We start from the raw sequence: 15,125 nt of genomic DNA on the forward strand, positions 1-15,125 counted from the left end.
TATCATGTGGGCTACTACGAAACACTGCCAAAAAAAACAAAGATCCTTTCGTGTTTCACCGATGAAAGAAATTCATACTGATTTGTAATGACATGAGGGGTGAGTAAATGATCGGTTTTAATGTATTTATTTATGGATGGACTATTTGTGACCCTGGAGTCATAAGTCGCTGGGGTATATTTGTAGCAATAGCCAAAAATACATTGTATGGGTCAAAATTATAGATTTTTCTTTTATGCCAAAAATCATTAGGATATTAACCAGATTTTCTAATAGTTGTATCTCAGCCACATATTGTCCTATTATTCTAACAAACCATACATTAATGGAAAGCTCATTTATTCATGATGTATACATCTCAATTTTAAAAAATTGACCCTTATGACTGCTTTTGTGCTCCGGGGTCAAATTTTGTTTCATTCACTTCAAAACGTTAACTCCTTTTTGGACACGGACCAAGTTTCAGGGGAAAGAAGCTTTAGTGAAACACACACAAATGTGTGATTACAGTCAGACACTGCTGCACAAATGCTGTGTAGTGTTGGTCGCACTATAGCTAGTTAAGAACGAGATGGATGGAGTGCGCCAAAACAAGGGGTGTAAATATGAGGTGTGATTTTAATCAAGCCCTCAGACTCGCACTGCGCCCCATCCCATGAGCTCTGTGGTATCGCTATCATCATCAGTACCTTCCTCCGAGTCCTCTATGGGCGAGTAGTACTCGTCGTGGAGTGCGGATGTCGTTACCGTGGCGACGGCTGCCTCTGACGTTACGGTGGAGGAGTAAGTGGGAGGCGGGCTGGAGGAGGCAGGGTTGGAGGGCCGAAGGAGAGGCGTGCGCTCAGAATCTGCCTCGCTGGTCGCTCCTTCCTCTTCCTCGTGCGGCCCTGACTCTCCATCGGAGTCTGAAGACTCTGAGTATTCTGGGTTGGGACGGGTCACACGCTGCTTGCACACCGGGCAGGTTTTTTTAGTTTGGGTGAGCCAGGGGTCCACACACCTGCAGTGGTAAGCTGAACAACAGGACAAAAACACAACGATGTTATGCTATTCTGAACAAGGACCGAAAATAACTCTGCTTTGCTTTAAAATGCTATTTCACCGATATATGCATGCAGCACTTGTCAAAAGTATTTTGAATGAAATCTCTTCTGCTATTGTGAGATAGTATTACAATGTAAAACCGCGGTTTTCTATTAGAATGATTTCTGAGGGATCGTGTGACACCGAAGCTTTGAATTTGAATTGTAATAATATTTCACAATATTAGTGCTTTTACTGTATTTGGTAACACTTTACTTGAAGGGGTGTGCATAAGACTGACATGACACCTTAATAATAATTACATGAATATGAATATGAAGGAGGTTTTATGCACGTTTATGACAACTGTCATTAAGTGTCATTCGCTCAGTTATGTCATTTTTAATGCAAAGATGACATTGTTTGAGATGTCTTTGTTATGGGTTGAAATATCATAATGTTTCCAAATTTTTGACAAGCACTGTATGATAAAACACGATTTAATTTAAACATACTAAATAGCAAATGCATAACAATTTATGCAATGGAATTTCTATTTATTTTACATAATATTTACTAAAATAATTTCGTTTTCCCTTGCGGCTCACAGTGAAATGCCATTTCTTACAATAAGCCATTTTTTATTTTTTTTTCAGTTTGTTGTTTTGGTGACTTAATGTGCAGGAATATTTTTTACACATGCATTTACGGAGTTTAAGACGACAATACAAGAAAAGAAAAAAAAATCGATGTTGACCAATATGTTTATTTATTTTTTGATTGACGATTTTTTGAAACCAGAGAGCAGGATGGCTGATACCTTGTGGCGATATATATATATATATATATATATGCATATATGATATCACATTTAATATAAAAATAGAAAACAGCACATGCATAACAGTGTCTGCCATGAAATTTATATTTATTTTACATAATATTTACTAAAATAAGTAGAAATAAATCACTTAAAAATCAAGTTACTTTTTAAAAATTTGAAACTTGATAAAAAAATCTGTAAACATGCAGCTTCTTTATTCTTTAATCAATCCTATTATGTTATTTTTTCACAAATAAAGAGATTCTTGAAACATGAATAAAAAAAATTCAGTAAGAAAGATGACTTTTTGCACTCATTCTGGATGTAATCAGTGCTTTTCCCTGCAGCCATGCATTTCTATGAATGTAGGTGAACTCATGAGTGATATTACTCTTCAGCTTCAATGATAATTAAACTTCACCATATAAAGGCTGCTATTAAAATTTACTTTACTTAAGTTAAACAGTCTGCCAGGTTATACGTGTGAGAGACCTCCAGAATGGCTCTGATCAGCTCCAATCAGCTCTAAATGCTTTGATATGTTTTTTTCAGAATGTCAAACTAAAACATGTTTAATTCCTTGCATGCATGTGCAAAGACACGACAGGTTCACTTACCATGTGAACACGGCAGCACTCTCAGCTTATCTCCCTCTTCATACTCATCGAGGCAGATCGCACAGACATCATAATTATCACCTGAGAAAAATACGCAGTTATTAAAGCGCTAGATGATCCAGTAGAACAATCAGAACCCACTCTGAAAATGTGTACAACGTGGCACATCCGAGATCAGGAGTAAGTGGTGTATGCCAGTGTTATTCCAGCATCATCCAGATACTATCATAGTTTTTGTTATATTTTGGATTAGATTTTATTTTTTAGATTTTCTGCTTTCGTGTTAATTTTAGTTAAAGTTTTAGTCATTTTGCTGTGCATTTTTTAGTAGTTTTTAAAAATGTCTATATATTTTAAATTAATTTGTACTTCAGATTTAAAAATTTTTTTTTTTAGAACATCAAGTTAAACTAAATGAAAATGTGAAATGTTGCCTTGGACAATAGCTGAAGTTTAAAAAAAATCTTATTTCAGTTAACATTTATTTTATTTCAAGTAACAAAAGTGTTAACTATAATATCCCTGGTATGCTCCTAAAAAAAAAAAAAAAACTTAACTTCTATGATTTCCAACACGCAGTTCTGATACATTTCTTTAGCTATACTGTCATATTTTTATATTGCCTATATATATATATATATATATATATATATATTTACTATATTGCCAAACCTTGACTATAATTTGGACTTGATTGTCAGTTCAGTAAATGTGTTTGTTTTTGTTGGTGGAGTCAAGACTATTTCCTGCGGTAATTAAAAGCACATCACAGATGCGGCCCATAGGGTGCATGTCCCGTTTAACCCTGAATAAACCTTTAGTGAAGCCTCTTCAGCTCACCTTTAACAAACTTGTGCGTGGGGATTTTCTTCAGCTGTTCTTTGGAGAGTCTGTTTTTCCGAAGTCTCTTCCTGTGCTGCACGCACCGCACAATCTGGACCAACCAGGAGGAGAACACATTACTACCCACCAATGAATGCATCATTGACTCTGTTCCAAACCCTATATAGCTGCCTACCTAGACTACATTTGTTTACATCCTGACATGAGCAAAACTATGCTCTACGCTTTATTTAATACTTTATGAACGTTCTAAATAGTGTTCTAGACACCTATACTTTCATGCATGACTCTAGTATAAATCCACAACGTCATTTAGGGGTTTATAAAGCAGTCAGAGCAGCACTGACCAGAATGATGACCATGACAATGATGATCATGCTGACTACTCCAGTGAAGGGGATGAGATAGTAGGACAGAGGGAAGGAGAACTCAGGCTTCAGAATCACGTAAGCTCTAAAGCAAAGTGGGTCAACAAATAAAGTTACACACACACAACCTTAAAAACATAAAAGCACCTTTATGACAACCTTTGCCCAGAAAGACGGTAAGCTGAATAAAGTCTGTGTCTAAATACCCATTAAAATCCTGGACATACCTGACTGAACTTAAGTTTATCACAATGCTCTCCGAGTGAAATTAGATTTGTACACAAATTTAAATTGTGCTCAAGCTTGATTTTTTGTTACAAAATACAAAATGTAGTAAATAAATATCTTTCTTTTATTATACATGGATGTGTTAGAGCACATACTGTTTACTGTTTAAAAGAGCATCCAAAGAAGAAATCGTCTGAACCTGAGTGAGTAGCTCTGTAAACTATACAAAGGTATTTCAGCATTTGAAAAAACTCAAATATGACAGTTTTCATTTGTTGACTATTTTAGGTCGCTACATAATTTCCACATGCCCATATTTGTTATTTCATGGCTTTGATCACTCACTACCGGTATTTTACTAAAATTATGAGAAAAAAAATCAACACTCTCAGTACAAAATCTGTCAGTAGGGCAGTACCTTTTCAAAAGATGTACCATTTAGGTACTAAAATGTACTTTTAAAACACTAATATGTAACTTTGAGGTACTAGAATGCACCCTTTAGGGGTAAATACGGTACAAAAGTGTCCCTTTCGAAAAGGTAAGATGTTATACCTGTTTTCTGAGAATGTAGGTGTGTCCAAATGACTGTTTCTATTCATATATCTATCTAGATTCCGTTTTTGTGTTAGAATGCATGTAGACCATATCATTCTCACCCTTTCTCTGGTATGATAAAGCTGCGCAGTATCTGAGAGGCATAGTAGCTTGTGAACACAGAGGGAATCTCGATCTCCTCCATGATAGTGTCTAAGCAGAAACAAAGCGGACATCAGACTGGATTGCAAATATGATAAAGTATGTGTCTTCAATAGGGGTCAATTGTATTGAAATTTGCAAAATACCAAAGAAGGCTCCATAGATAGACTTCAAACACCTGTCATTCTATATATCCACCACTGCTTATATGTTCATTTATCAATCAGTTTTGTTTGTTTTCAGCTACCAATAAGAAGAGTGTAGTATTCCCATTACTAGTATAAAACACACACCTGTGTTTCCCATAACCGCTCAACAGAAGCAGTGTGTGTGTGTGTGTGTCTCACCATTGCTGTATCCCATACTGAGAAGTGAATTAGAGTACATGTTGTGAACTATGGCTGCACTGAAACCGGCCTGCTGCGCATGGAGCACCTATAAGGTTAAAAAACAAAAACAGTATTGCTCACATATTCTGTTATTCATTGCACAATGCACACTAAGCATATCTGTGGCCATATAAGTCTCTGACCTTTTGCTAGCCTTGACACCGGATAACATGCCCTTGTGAAAAAGAAGTGTGCTTCATTGTATTGAATGTGCACTTAGTGTACTTCAAAAAAAAAAAAAAACTACTTGCAGATTATATATTAATGCATTAAAAGGTTGCCTAAGTGTAGGCTCCCTTAAAGAGAAACACTTTCATGTTTCTTTACACAGTTAAGTACACTTAAACATTGCACTTTGTAATAGTCAAATTAAAAGTTTTTATTTTTAAGCATACTTTATAATCATTATGCTTTAATAATTATTTGTCATGCTTCAAAGGAGTACACTTATTTTGATTTGACTAAACTTGACGTTACATTTAAAGTTAATGTATTTTAAATGGACTGTTTGTGACTTTATCATCCCAAATGTATAATTACAAATATATTTAAGTGCATGACAAACAAGTTTCAATAGAAATCGCGAAGTACATTTTAGTTTACTACAAATGTTTGCACTGTAACCATATTTCAAAGACAATAGAATTATAAAAATTACATATAAAGATGTACTGAAGTCCTACTTAAGTGGGTCAAAAATGCAATTACGTGTTCAAAACATTACATTTACTTCACACTTAAATATATTCTTTTAAAGCATATTATTTCCATAATAAGTACTAAGTATATAGTCATAAGTATTGCTTGTCAGTATGCTGAAGTGTACTTCTTTTTCACAAGGGTACATTGTCTATTGTCACATGCTTTTAGTTTTATATATATTCTTGGCAGTCGACCATATTATTTCACACTTCAACTTTTATAGCCCATATTTTGGAATCTACTGAAATAGCGCAGCTGTGCGAGAACATTAACCTTGATATCAAAGTTACAGTCATAGCGTCGAATGAGGACAATGTATTTTGTAGTGCTGTTGGGATCGGAGGGTGTGGGAGAAACTGGAGGAGGATCTATAGGCATGCAGGCATTCTGAGGACGAGCTTCTACCAGCACACCCTGGGAGAGAGAGCAGAAGACAGACAAGTCAGTCACTCACATCTAGTACTGTATTCACTGGGCAAACCTACGAGTCCAGCAGCAGAGATTCATTACCATGAGTCCATCTTTTGGCAGAGGAGGGCCGAAGAGAGCGGGCAGATCTTCAAACAGCATGGAGGTCATGTTACTGTAATGCTGCACAGAATAGAAAAGAGGCCATTAGCAACTGCAGTGCAAAGCAATCAAACCCTACATCATAAAATTTACATTGACTGCTGAAAGGTGCCGTGTGTAGCCCAATATCATAAAAGCATCTATAAATGAATAAAAGCCTAAAACCAGACACTTACAGCATATATATATGCCTGACCAGGAGACTGCGCCATAGTGCAGAATAAGACTAGGACCGATACACCCAGCTGCGTCCCAACATACGCCATCCTGAATTAGACCGGGCCCTGACGAGGGCCGACAAAGACCTGCATACAGAATCAGAAGAGCTTTATTACCAAGTATGTTTACACACACAATGAATTTGACTTGACGACAGGAGCTTCCAGTGTAGAAGAAAGTACAAACATAGTGCAGACATACATAGGAATAACACAGTAGGGATGTAATATAACACTAATATAATTAAAAAAAATAAAATAAAATAAAAAAAATGACGCATACAGACGCATGAGTTTACAACCTTCACCAACAGCGACAGACATTTTCAGTCTGACCATGTCTAAAGAGGTTAGACACAGAAAAGCATGCATGAGACAATGCAATCTCTTCAATACATGAGAACTCTTCTCTTCAATAAGAACTCCTGATTAAGCATTTCTCCCCTCAGGATGAAGACTGCAGACTTACTGGGGACTGAGTTGATCTGTCATGTGCCAACACCAAAAAAAAAAAAATTGGAATTATGAATTATTTCATTTGTGTGAGTTATTGCACTGCAGTGAGCTCCTGATGAGCTTTTAAAGTTGCCATAGGACAAAAGTAGCGACAGATCTTTTCTTCCATATTGGGACGTACATCCGAGCGTGACAGATTATGGAAAAAATGTAGGGTGGGATTTGGTTCTATCCGTTGGTTGTTGATTGGTTTGTGAAATGTGGGCGTGGCACTCATCTTGCAGTATTTTTGTGGAATGGCAGTAGAGGTCTACACGGGTCCAAAAATTCGTACCCGAACCCGAAGAGACCCATAAATGTGCTACACTGAACCGACCCGGACCAGTCTATTATTTTGAAAGTTGGACCCGGGCCCGTGCAGAACCGAGAAATGTCAAAAATGTACTACCCGGAACCGACGCGGACCGTCAATTATTTGAAAGATGGACCCGAACCCGGCCGGGAAGACACAGACCCGACTGGACCCGATCGGCACATATTCCACAGCAAATTGCTAAGTCGATAAACAAGTTGCGAAAATTAAACTTTTTGTCTTACCTAATGTAAGAAGCCTTCTATTCAAAACATTAGGAGTCAGCTGTCTTCGGCAGTCCTTAAAGTCCGTGTGAACCGGAAGTTGCTGCCGACTTATTTCAGTGTAGTGACGTATTTCCAGCTGAAACGGAATATTGAATAGAGGGCATGGTTTTATTTTAGCGCTCCTCCTCTCTGTCTCTCACTCGTAGCAACCTAACGGTTGGAGGGGTGTGTTTAAGGATGTTCTGCCCAAGCCGTCAAACTGACGTCATCAGAAAAGGAATGCCATTCCAGAGCGGAAGCAAATGTTCAAATATTGAGATATAATTTTTTGTCAATATCGCACACCCCTACCCGGGACCCGAAGTAATAGATTAGGACCCGACCCAGACCCGGCTGACCACAGGTCCTCGGGTCTCGGGTCCCCCGTGTAGACCTCTAAATGGCAGGGTTTAAGCAGACTAAATGATTGGAGAAATCCAGAGACATCACTTTCACCAGAAGATTGAGGAAATAAAAATGAAACATGGCACGGATGAATCGTTCACAATAAGATCTACAACATGCATTTAGAAAACAGATCAGATTAATTTTTATATGTGAGCCTGGAGCACAAAAGCAGTCTTAAGTCGCTGGGGTATATTTGTAGCAATAGCCAACAATACATTGTATGGGTCAAAATTATAGATTTTTTTTATGCCAAAAATCATTAGGATATTAAGTAAAGATCATGTTCCATGAAGATATTTTGTAAATTTCCTACCGTAAATATATCAAAACTTAATTTTTGATTAGTAATATGCATTGCTAAGAACTTCATTTGGACAACTTTAAAGATGATTTTCTCAATATTTAGATTTTTTTGCACCCTCAGATTCCAGATTTTCAAATAGTTGTATCTCAGCCAAATTTGACTCTTATGACTGGTTTGGTGGTCCAGGGTCACATTTCAGGCCAGCTTCAATGACCTGACCAGGTTTTAAACACATTTTAAACACATATTTTTAATAGCTTCCCTATTCAAACAGCAACTAACCAGGGCCGAGTTGCACGAAAGCATTGTGAGCCTAACACTGTGTCTTAACCAGACGCCACGTGACAAGCAATTTGACCGTCCACACCAGACGTGACACAGCTGTGCGACACGACACAATCAATCAAATATCACAGCCAATCAGAAGCACGTGTGAGCGGAGCCTCTCTGTAAGCACACTGCACTCCCAACGAAATGTTTACGTTTCATAAATATTAAACCTTTTTAACACTATTAAAAGAGTGACTGATTCGCATCGAGTTCACAGTTTTAACATGCATGTTTGCTTTAATTTATTTTCAAGATCTGAGGTAAACTATCTATTGTTGCTTTCAGTATGGCTATAAAAGTCACGCAAAATGATCTTCAAGACCCTCATAAAACAAAAATTACATCACACGGACCACTGCAGAACGCGGACGAACAAAGTATAGTTTGAGCTTAAGCAGATCCTAGATAGCACCAATGGTTTCTATGATCTACTCGGGCTCGAGATGTTTTTGGGAAATGCAGCGCTCCAAGATGTTTTCCTTGACCTTCTTCTGTGTTGACAGAATTCTCATTTAATATTACGTAAAAGCTTCCTTAAAAACGAACATCAAGTCATCAAGCCATTCTGAGAATTGCACTTTACTCATCTTCCCAACATATGATTAACCCTGAGCATGAAAGGCACTGATTTCTTGTGTTACTAAACTGTGAGGAATCTGCCGTTTCCACGAGTCATCAACAACCTGTAAGTATACTCTTTCCAATTCAAGGAGAACAAGTCAGATAGGACATGCAACACAAGGCGTGTCTGAGAGTCATCCGACGTGTTCTGTAGCTGGTGGATCGAATGAAAAGCAGTCTCGCTAGATTTGCAAACGGGAAGTTTTGGTTCCTCATCATCAAGGCCGGATCAAATACTGAGCTGTAATTGTCACTTTAAACTAGTCTTGTCCTACTGATAAAGGTTTCATGAAATGCTCTTGATATTTACACATCTAAGAGGTTACTCTACAATAAAGACATACTGCAAGTTTCAGAACTCAAAACTAACTCCTCAGATCAAAATATGAATTATTCTTTTGTAACTTTCTAAAATTCCCAGATTTGAAATCAGGAGAATAGTGACGGATATAAAGAAACTGCCCTTATCAACCCTTCACACAATGTGTCGCTAGTGTTTTACTGTCGTCATCTTTTAAGAAATATGTTTAATAGTTCTGTTTATGTTGCTTTGCATTGCAAATGATTGTGTTGTTTCGATCTCTTCTGCCTCCGGCTCAAACATATAAGGCTCTTTCACAGCACTTGCCATCGCGAGCTTCAAAACACACGCCATGAGTACGGTGCAATGAAGTTATCCAGTCACAGCAATGTGCATTTACTTCCGTTTACTCCCCTTGAAATCGGCTGTTTTTCACAGAGAGTGAAATGTATATATATATATATTTTTTTTTTTTTTCAAATATTGGACCTTTTTTTGATGCAAAATACTGCTAACTTTATAAACGAACCTCCAGAAACAGAATACAAAAATCTGAAACTGCATTTGATGAACCCTTTAACCTCAGCCTGAGAAAGAAAAACAGCAAAGCACTGTGTTTAACACGTGATTTGTGTGTGTGTGTGAGAGAGAGTGTGTGTGTGAGTGAGAGAGTGTGTGTGTGGTGTGTGTGTGTGTGTGAGAGAGTGTGAGAGAGAGAGTGTGTGAGAGAGTGTGTGAGAGAGTGTGTGAGAGTGTGTGTGTGAGAGTGTGTGTGTAGATACAACACAACTAAATTACTAAAACTTTAACTAAAATTAAAATACCAACAATTCTAAATATTACTAAAAATATTATTAAAATAATTCAAAATAATAACAAAAATAGGAAATAACTACTATAATAGTATATCAGTGCTACTAAAATAACACTGGTGGAGCATCACGAGTCGTTCAGCTCCGCTGCTGATCACAGGAATGAAGTTTCCATTTCACACCGAGTCCCTCGTTCTCATTATATACTCATGAGATGCTGTGAGAACTCTCTGAGCGGTGTGTGTGAGTGTGTGTGTTTGTGTGTGTGTGAGTGAGTGTGTGTGTGTTTGTGTGTGAGTGTGTGTGAGAGTGTGTGTGAGTGTGTGTGAGTGTGTGTGTGTGTGTGTGTGAGTTTTAGCAAAATTTATTCAGTAAACATCAAGAAACGAGGCCTAACATCTTCCAGCTATAATTCTACTACTGTAAACTTTCAGTCTGCTGTCAGGAGATCCACATCAACAACACGTTACTGTCAGCAGCCAATTACTGAGTGCACTTAGTCAATTAACAAATAGTAAAACAAATCTGAAGTCATATTCCCTAGCAAACCTTATTGCTATGTATCAACAACATACAAATACAACGTATTTACAACTTCCTAAGCCCAGTTCTACCGCCAATTCTTAACTGACATCCCCGACTTGAAGGCTCTGCTGCTTCCCGACCCCTACAGTATTTCTAAAAACCCAAAATAGATCCCAAACGTAGAAAATATTCAAATGTTAGTTGAAAAGTAGCTGAGAGGTCTGTAGTTGTTTACTCACTGCACAAGCGGCTGTCTGCTAGCGCTAGCTGCTAATCACTCGTATCCAGCTGATGTCTCCCACGCGCGTCTGATTCCGCTGAAAACGGTGCAACACGGCGCTATTCCTCCCGAAAATGCTTTCAGCTCATTGATCCGTGTCGGTTTCTCGAGGAGCTTGGCCGATTCGGCTCTTGGTGGAACTACGATCACGTTTGTTTACAATGCCGCAAGGCCAACGGGAAGTGCGAGCGAGAGCTGCAACTATCGCGATACAGATGAGCGAGATTCCCGCAGGCTCGCGGATCCACCTGGAGATTCACGAGGGAACTGAGCTGATGGAAATAATTAAATAATCAGGCAAATATACAAATTAACTAAATTATATATATATATATACCCTATAGCATTTGCACTCTCTATTCTAATTCTATTCTTACTACTTGTTTTGTTTGTAAAAAAAAAAAAAAAGAGAGAGCCTCTAACATTAGCATTCTATTCTTTTTCTATTCTACTTGTTTTATTTTTATTTATTTATTTCTACGTGTACTGCATTAAGCTAACGTCTGCTAACGCCAAAACCGTCTGCTAAATGACTAAATGTAATGTAAATGTTTAAAAAAATTACTACATTTTTGTTCAATAAATAAATACTGTATTTGCAGTTGATAATGCTAATGCAATATTAAGTAAAATAAACGAAAAATGACAATAAATCTAAAATAAGAGTAGGAGTTAAACATTTTTATATTTAGAACAGGTTGATAGAAATGTTAAGAAAAATACACGTGAAAATAAATTGTAAAAAAATAGAACAAAAATTCGGTAACACTTTATTTTAAGGTGTCCTTGTTACATGTGCTTACTATTATAATAACAATTAATTATGCATAATTACATGCACGTAACCCTAATCCTACCCATATAGTTAGTACATGTAGTTAATTAATATTACTCAGTACTTAAATGTACAAAGACACCTTAAAATAAAGTGTAACCAAAAATTCTATGACACTATGATATTTATGACACCACACAATTTTATTTACTTCTAAAAGTCCTGTGAAACAAAAGTCAAATGAGGGTACAGAACTGCATCAATCACTAAAGAGACTGGAAATATGGTTTGCTTTCAGCACAACTGATTCTGAATCTTTATTTTAAAACAATTGTTGATGTTTCTGTCACTATAATAGGCTAAAACACCATCATGTTTGATTCATCTAGTCCATACAAACAGACACAATGCTTCACGACACAGAATGAAGATTAGCCAGTGTAAATGGACAAAATATGTAAGAAAGATGATATACATAATGCTTATTAGAACTCAGAAACAAACTACACACCTGTACATAAAACGACAAGCAGCACTGAAAAATTGTCCTCAACCAAACTGATTTAAAACAGAGCAAATAAACGGTAACAAGAAACAACTACTAGTTTAAGGACATACGGTTTCATGACGTAAAATGAAGATGGAGTCAGACATGCATACCACAGTTATGTCAAGGCAATAAATATGAAATATGGAAATGCAAACGAAAACTAATCGTGGCTTAGCTTTAAAAAGAGCTGTTAGAAGATCATCATGCCAAAATACAAAGGACTTTGCAACATTAAACACCACATGTTTCGGTTTACTCTGATTTGGGCGAGTAATATGAAAGCATTTGTGAATGGTGCGGTTATACTGCAGCAGTTCTGCACTGCCTTCATAAACCCTGCTGTTCATGTAAAACCTTGCTATAGGATTCAATCATAACAACTGCTTTCACACACTGCTGCCGCTGCCAGCGCCTTTCTTCTGCCTTTTCTTGGCTCTGATCTCGTTCATGGCTTCCTCGATGGAGCGAGTGTCTCTCTTATTGGCCACAGGGACTGTAACAATGAGACGACACACACACGATCAAAACAAATCAAGGACAGCAATCACTCCGGGCTTCGGTATTGTTCCACAAAAGCAAGCCTGTATGAGAAATTACAAATTTTGATTTACTCTTTTTAAAATTTACACCTGGTATTAAGATCAGTTTCTTGGTTTCGTGTTTATACCTGCATCTCGAATGTGTCTTTACAGGATTGTAAGGGTTTTACATCACTTACTACTAGCTCTGTGGTACTGCGTGATGAAAAACCACCAGAATGAGAAGCGTGAAAAAGCTCTCCGGTTCCTATAGGGTTCCATTTAAATATAGAATTTTAAGTGAAGCACAAATGTTTTGAGCAGAATTTTCCATGTCACTGCATGCTGCTGACCTCATGCATGTTCCTCATTCATGCATATGTACTTTTCTGACACAAATCTGAATTTTAACCTAAATAAAAATAAAACCTAATAAATAAAGAATAAAATAAAAAATATCACAGGGAATCAGAATTAATAAATGGAATAAGATACAGAATTATTGCTGCTTAACAATTATTAATTTACAAAACTTTTCACGTCGATCTCACGTTCATGTTAGAGCTGAAAGATTAATCGCTAGATATTAATTATTTTGAATAAAATTAAGTCCTGCCTTTTATCTCTCTGATAATTCTGGCTCAAGAATGTGATCGGACGTGCTCTAAAGAGCTGTAAAAATTATTTTCTGTAACTGCACATCAATCACATTAATATACTGCTTGTCAATGAAAAATAGCTCACAGTTTTGATAATGACCTACAGCCTATTAGTGGAAGAAATCTTCATGATCTGTTAAAAATATATATTTACCAAACACTGCTGTGGTCTTATTTTGCCATGTTTTATGCTTTCATATACCTAACACACTTTAGCTGTAGTAATAAAGTGTTATTTATGTACTATTACAGCATTTATTAATATTTTGAATTATGTTTTATTTTTCAACGTAATTTTATTTTTAGTAATCTTGTTTTTCAAAAAAAAAAAAAATCATATATATTTTTTTTTAATATTTCTATTTAGCTTTACTAAAATTACTAAAACTGAAATAAAAAGAATTTACTTAAACTTATATAAGGTAATATTTATATGTATTTCAGATTTTTTTTTTTAATTAACAAAAATGAATGATTTTTAATAGTTTTAGTTAACAATAACTACACTGCTGTGGTAAAATCATTATATAACAAAGAGCCATAAGCTGCGTCTCGTTTCGTAGGCTGTGTCCTCTGGAGGTCGCGTACGTCATTGAGTTGGTCTCATATGTGACCCTGGAGCACAAAAGCAGTGTTAAGTCGCTGGGGTATTCCAATCAGATGGCTGTATTTGTCTCTGTAGTTTGAATTAGGCGACGCAGGCCTCTTCTGAGAGCGACTGGCCTCTTCCATCTCCAGTGCAGCCTGTTCCTGAAGAAGATGCGGTAAACAATTACCCAACTTCAGCATGCTGTTCCAAGCAGTCAGATAAAAGATCAACAATTAGACAGACATAAACTAACAACAAGATTATGAACTGACTCTCTCTTTTGAGCCGGTTCTTGCAGTCTTCAGAAGGATCTCACCTTTCGCCGTCGTCTCTCCTCAGCTTTCCGCGGGTCCCACTCCTCACCTTTCCGATAAGCCTCCAGTTCCTCATCCGATGGTGCAAACTCCTCCATAACCAAACACACACACAATCAAACACACTAAACATTAATGCAGAGAACTCCACAGGCCAGAGGAGAACCAAGCTTTCTCCTGAGGTTTTTCTCCACTTTGGGGTATAAAAGAGCACTGAAACTTGGCATCATCATCTATTTGTCTGCACTGACACTATCGAATAAGACCAAACGTTGAACTGAATTGAGCTGAATAACAACACCACTGTCTTCTGTAGAGCTGCTTTACTACTGAAATTGAAGTCGTTTCATATTTGATGACTCTGCATAATTAACACCAGTTTATTAAAATATTAATGCTGACGCTGCTGATTTATGCTTTACATTGTTCCTAAAATTTGAGCTATTTTAGTATTATTTATAGTGCTGTCAAACGATTAATCGCGATTAATCGCATCCAAAATAAAAGTTTTGGTTTACATAATATATGTATGTGTACTGTGTTTATTTATTATGTATATATAAATATTTTTATATTATTATATTT

At 36.8% G+C, this 15,125-nt stretch overlaps 1 protein-coding gene across 1 annotated transcript; it reads right to left on the reverse strand.

Moving 5' to 3' along the window:
- Positions 1–348: 348 nt before the first annotated feature.
- LOC107702952 (E3 ubiquitin-protein ligase RNF167-like) lies at positions 349–11,345 on the reverse strand. The gene is made up of 10 exons (XM_016505421.1): positions 11,095–11,345; positions 6,439–6,567; positions 6,203–6,283; positions 5,966–6,106; positions 4,949–5,036; positions 4,562–4,652; positions 3,654–3,759; positions 3,304–3,397; positions 2,464–2,544; positions 349–1,013 (listed from the first exon to the last, which is right to left on the reverse strand). The coding sequence occupies exons 2-10, from the start codon at positions 6,526–6,528 to the stop codon at positions 631–633; spliced, it is 1,155 nt and encodes a 384-aa protein (XP_016360907.1). The 5' UTR covers positions 6,529–6,567; positions 11,095–11,345; the 3' UTR covers positions 349–630.
- Positions 11,346–15,125: the final 3,780 nt, after the last annotated feature.

This window comes from Sinocyclocheilus anshuiensis, unplaced genomic scaffold (assembly GCF_001515605.1).
Source record: "Sinocyclocheilus anshuiensis isolate Anshui unplaced genomic scaffold, SAMN03320099.WGS_v1.1 scaffold238, whole genome shotgun sequence".
Classification (NCBI taxonomy): Eukaryota; Metazoa; Chordata; class Actinopteri; order Cypriniformes; family Cyprinidae; genus Sinocyclocheilus; species Sinocyclocheilus anshuiensis.

What these genes read in the sequence shown, in the direction of transcription:
- LOC107702952 (XM_016505421.1), bottom strand. Translation starts at nt 6,528, where the DNA reads ATGGCGTATGTTGGGACGCAGCTGGGTGTATCGGTCCTAGTCTTATTC. An exon ending in TGCCAAAAGATGGACTCATG is followed by an intron (nt 6,107 to 6,202) that starts GTAATGAATCTC and finishes TCTCTCTCCCAG; the next exon opens with GGTGTGCTGGTAGAAGCTCG. An exon ending in CAGTATGGGATACAGCAATG is followed by an intron (nt 4,653 to 4,948) that starts GTGAGACACACA and finishes GTTTCTGCTTAG; the next exon opens with ACACTATCATGGAGGAGATC.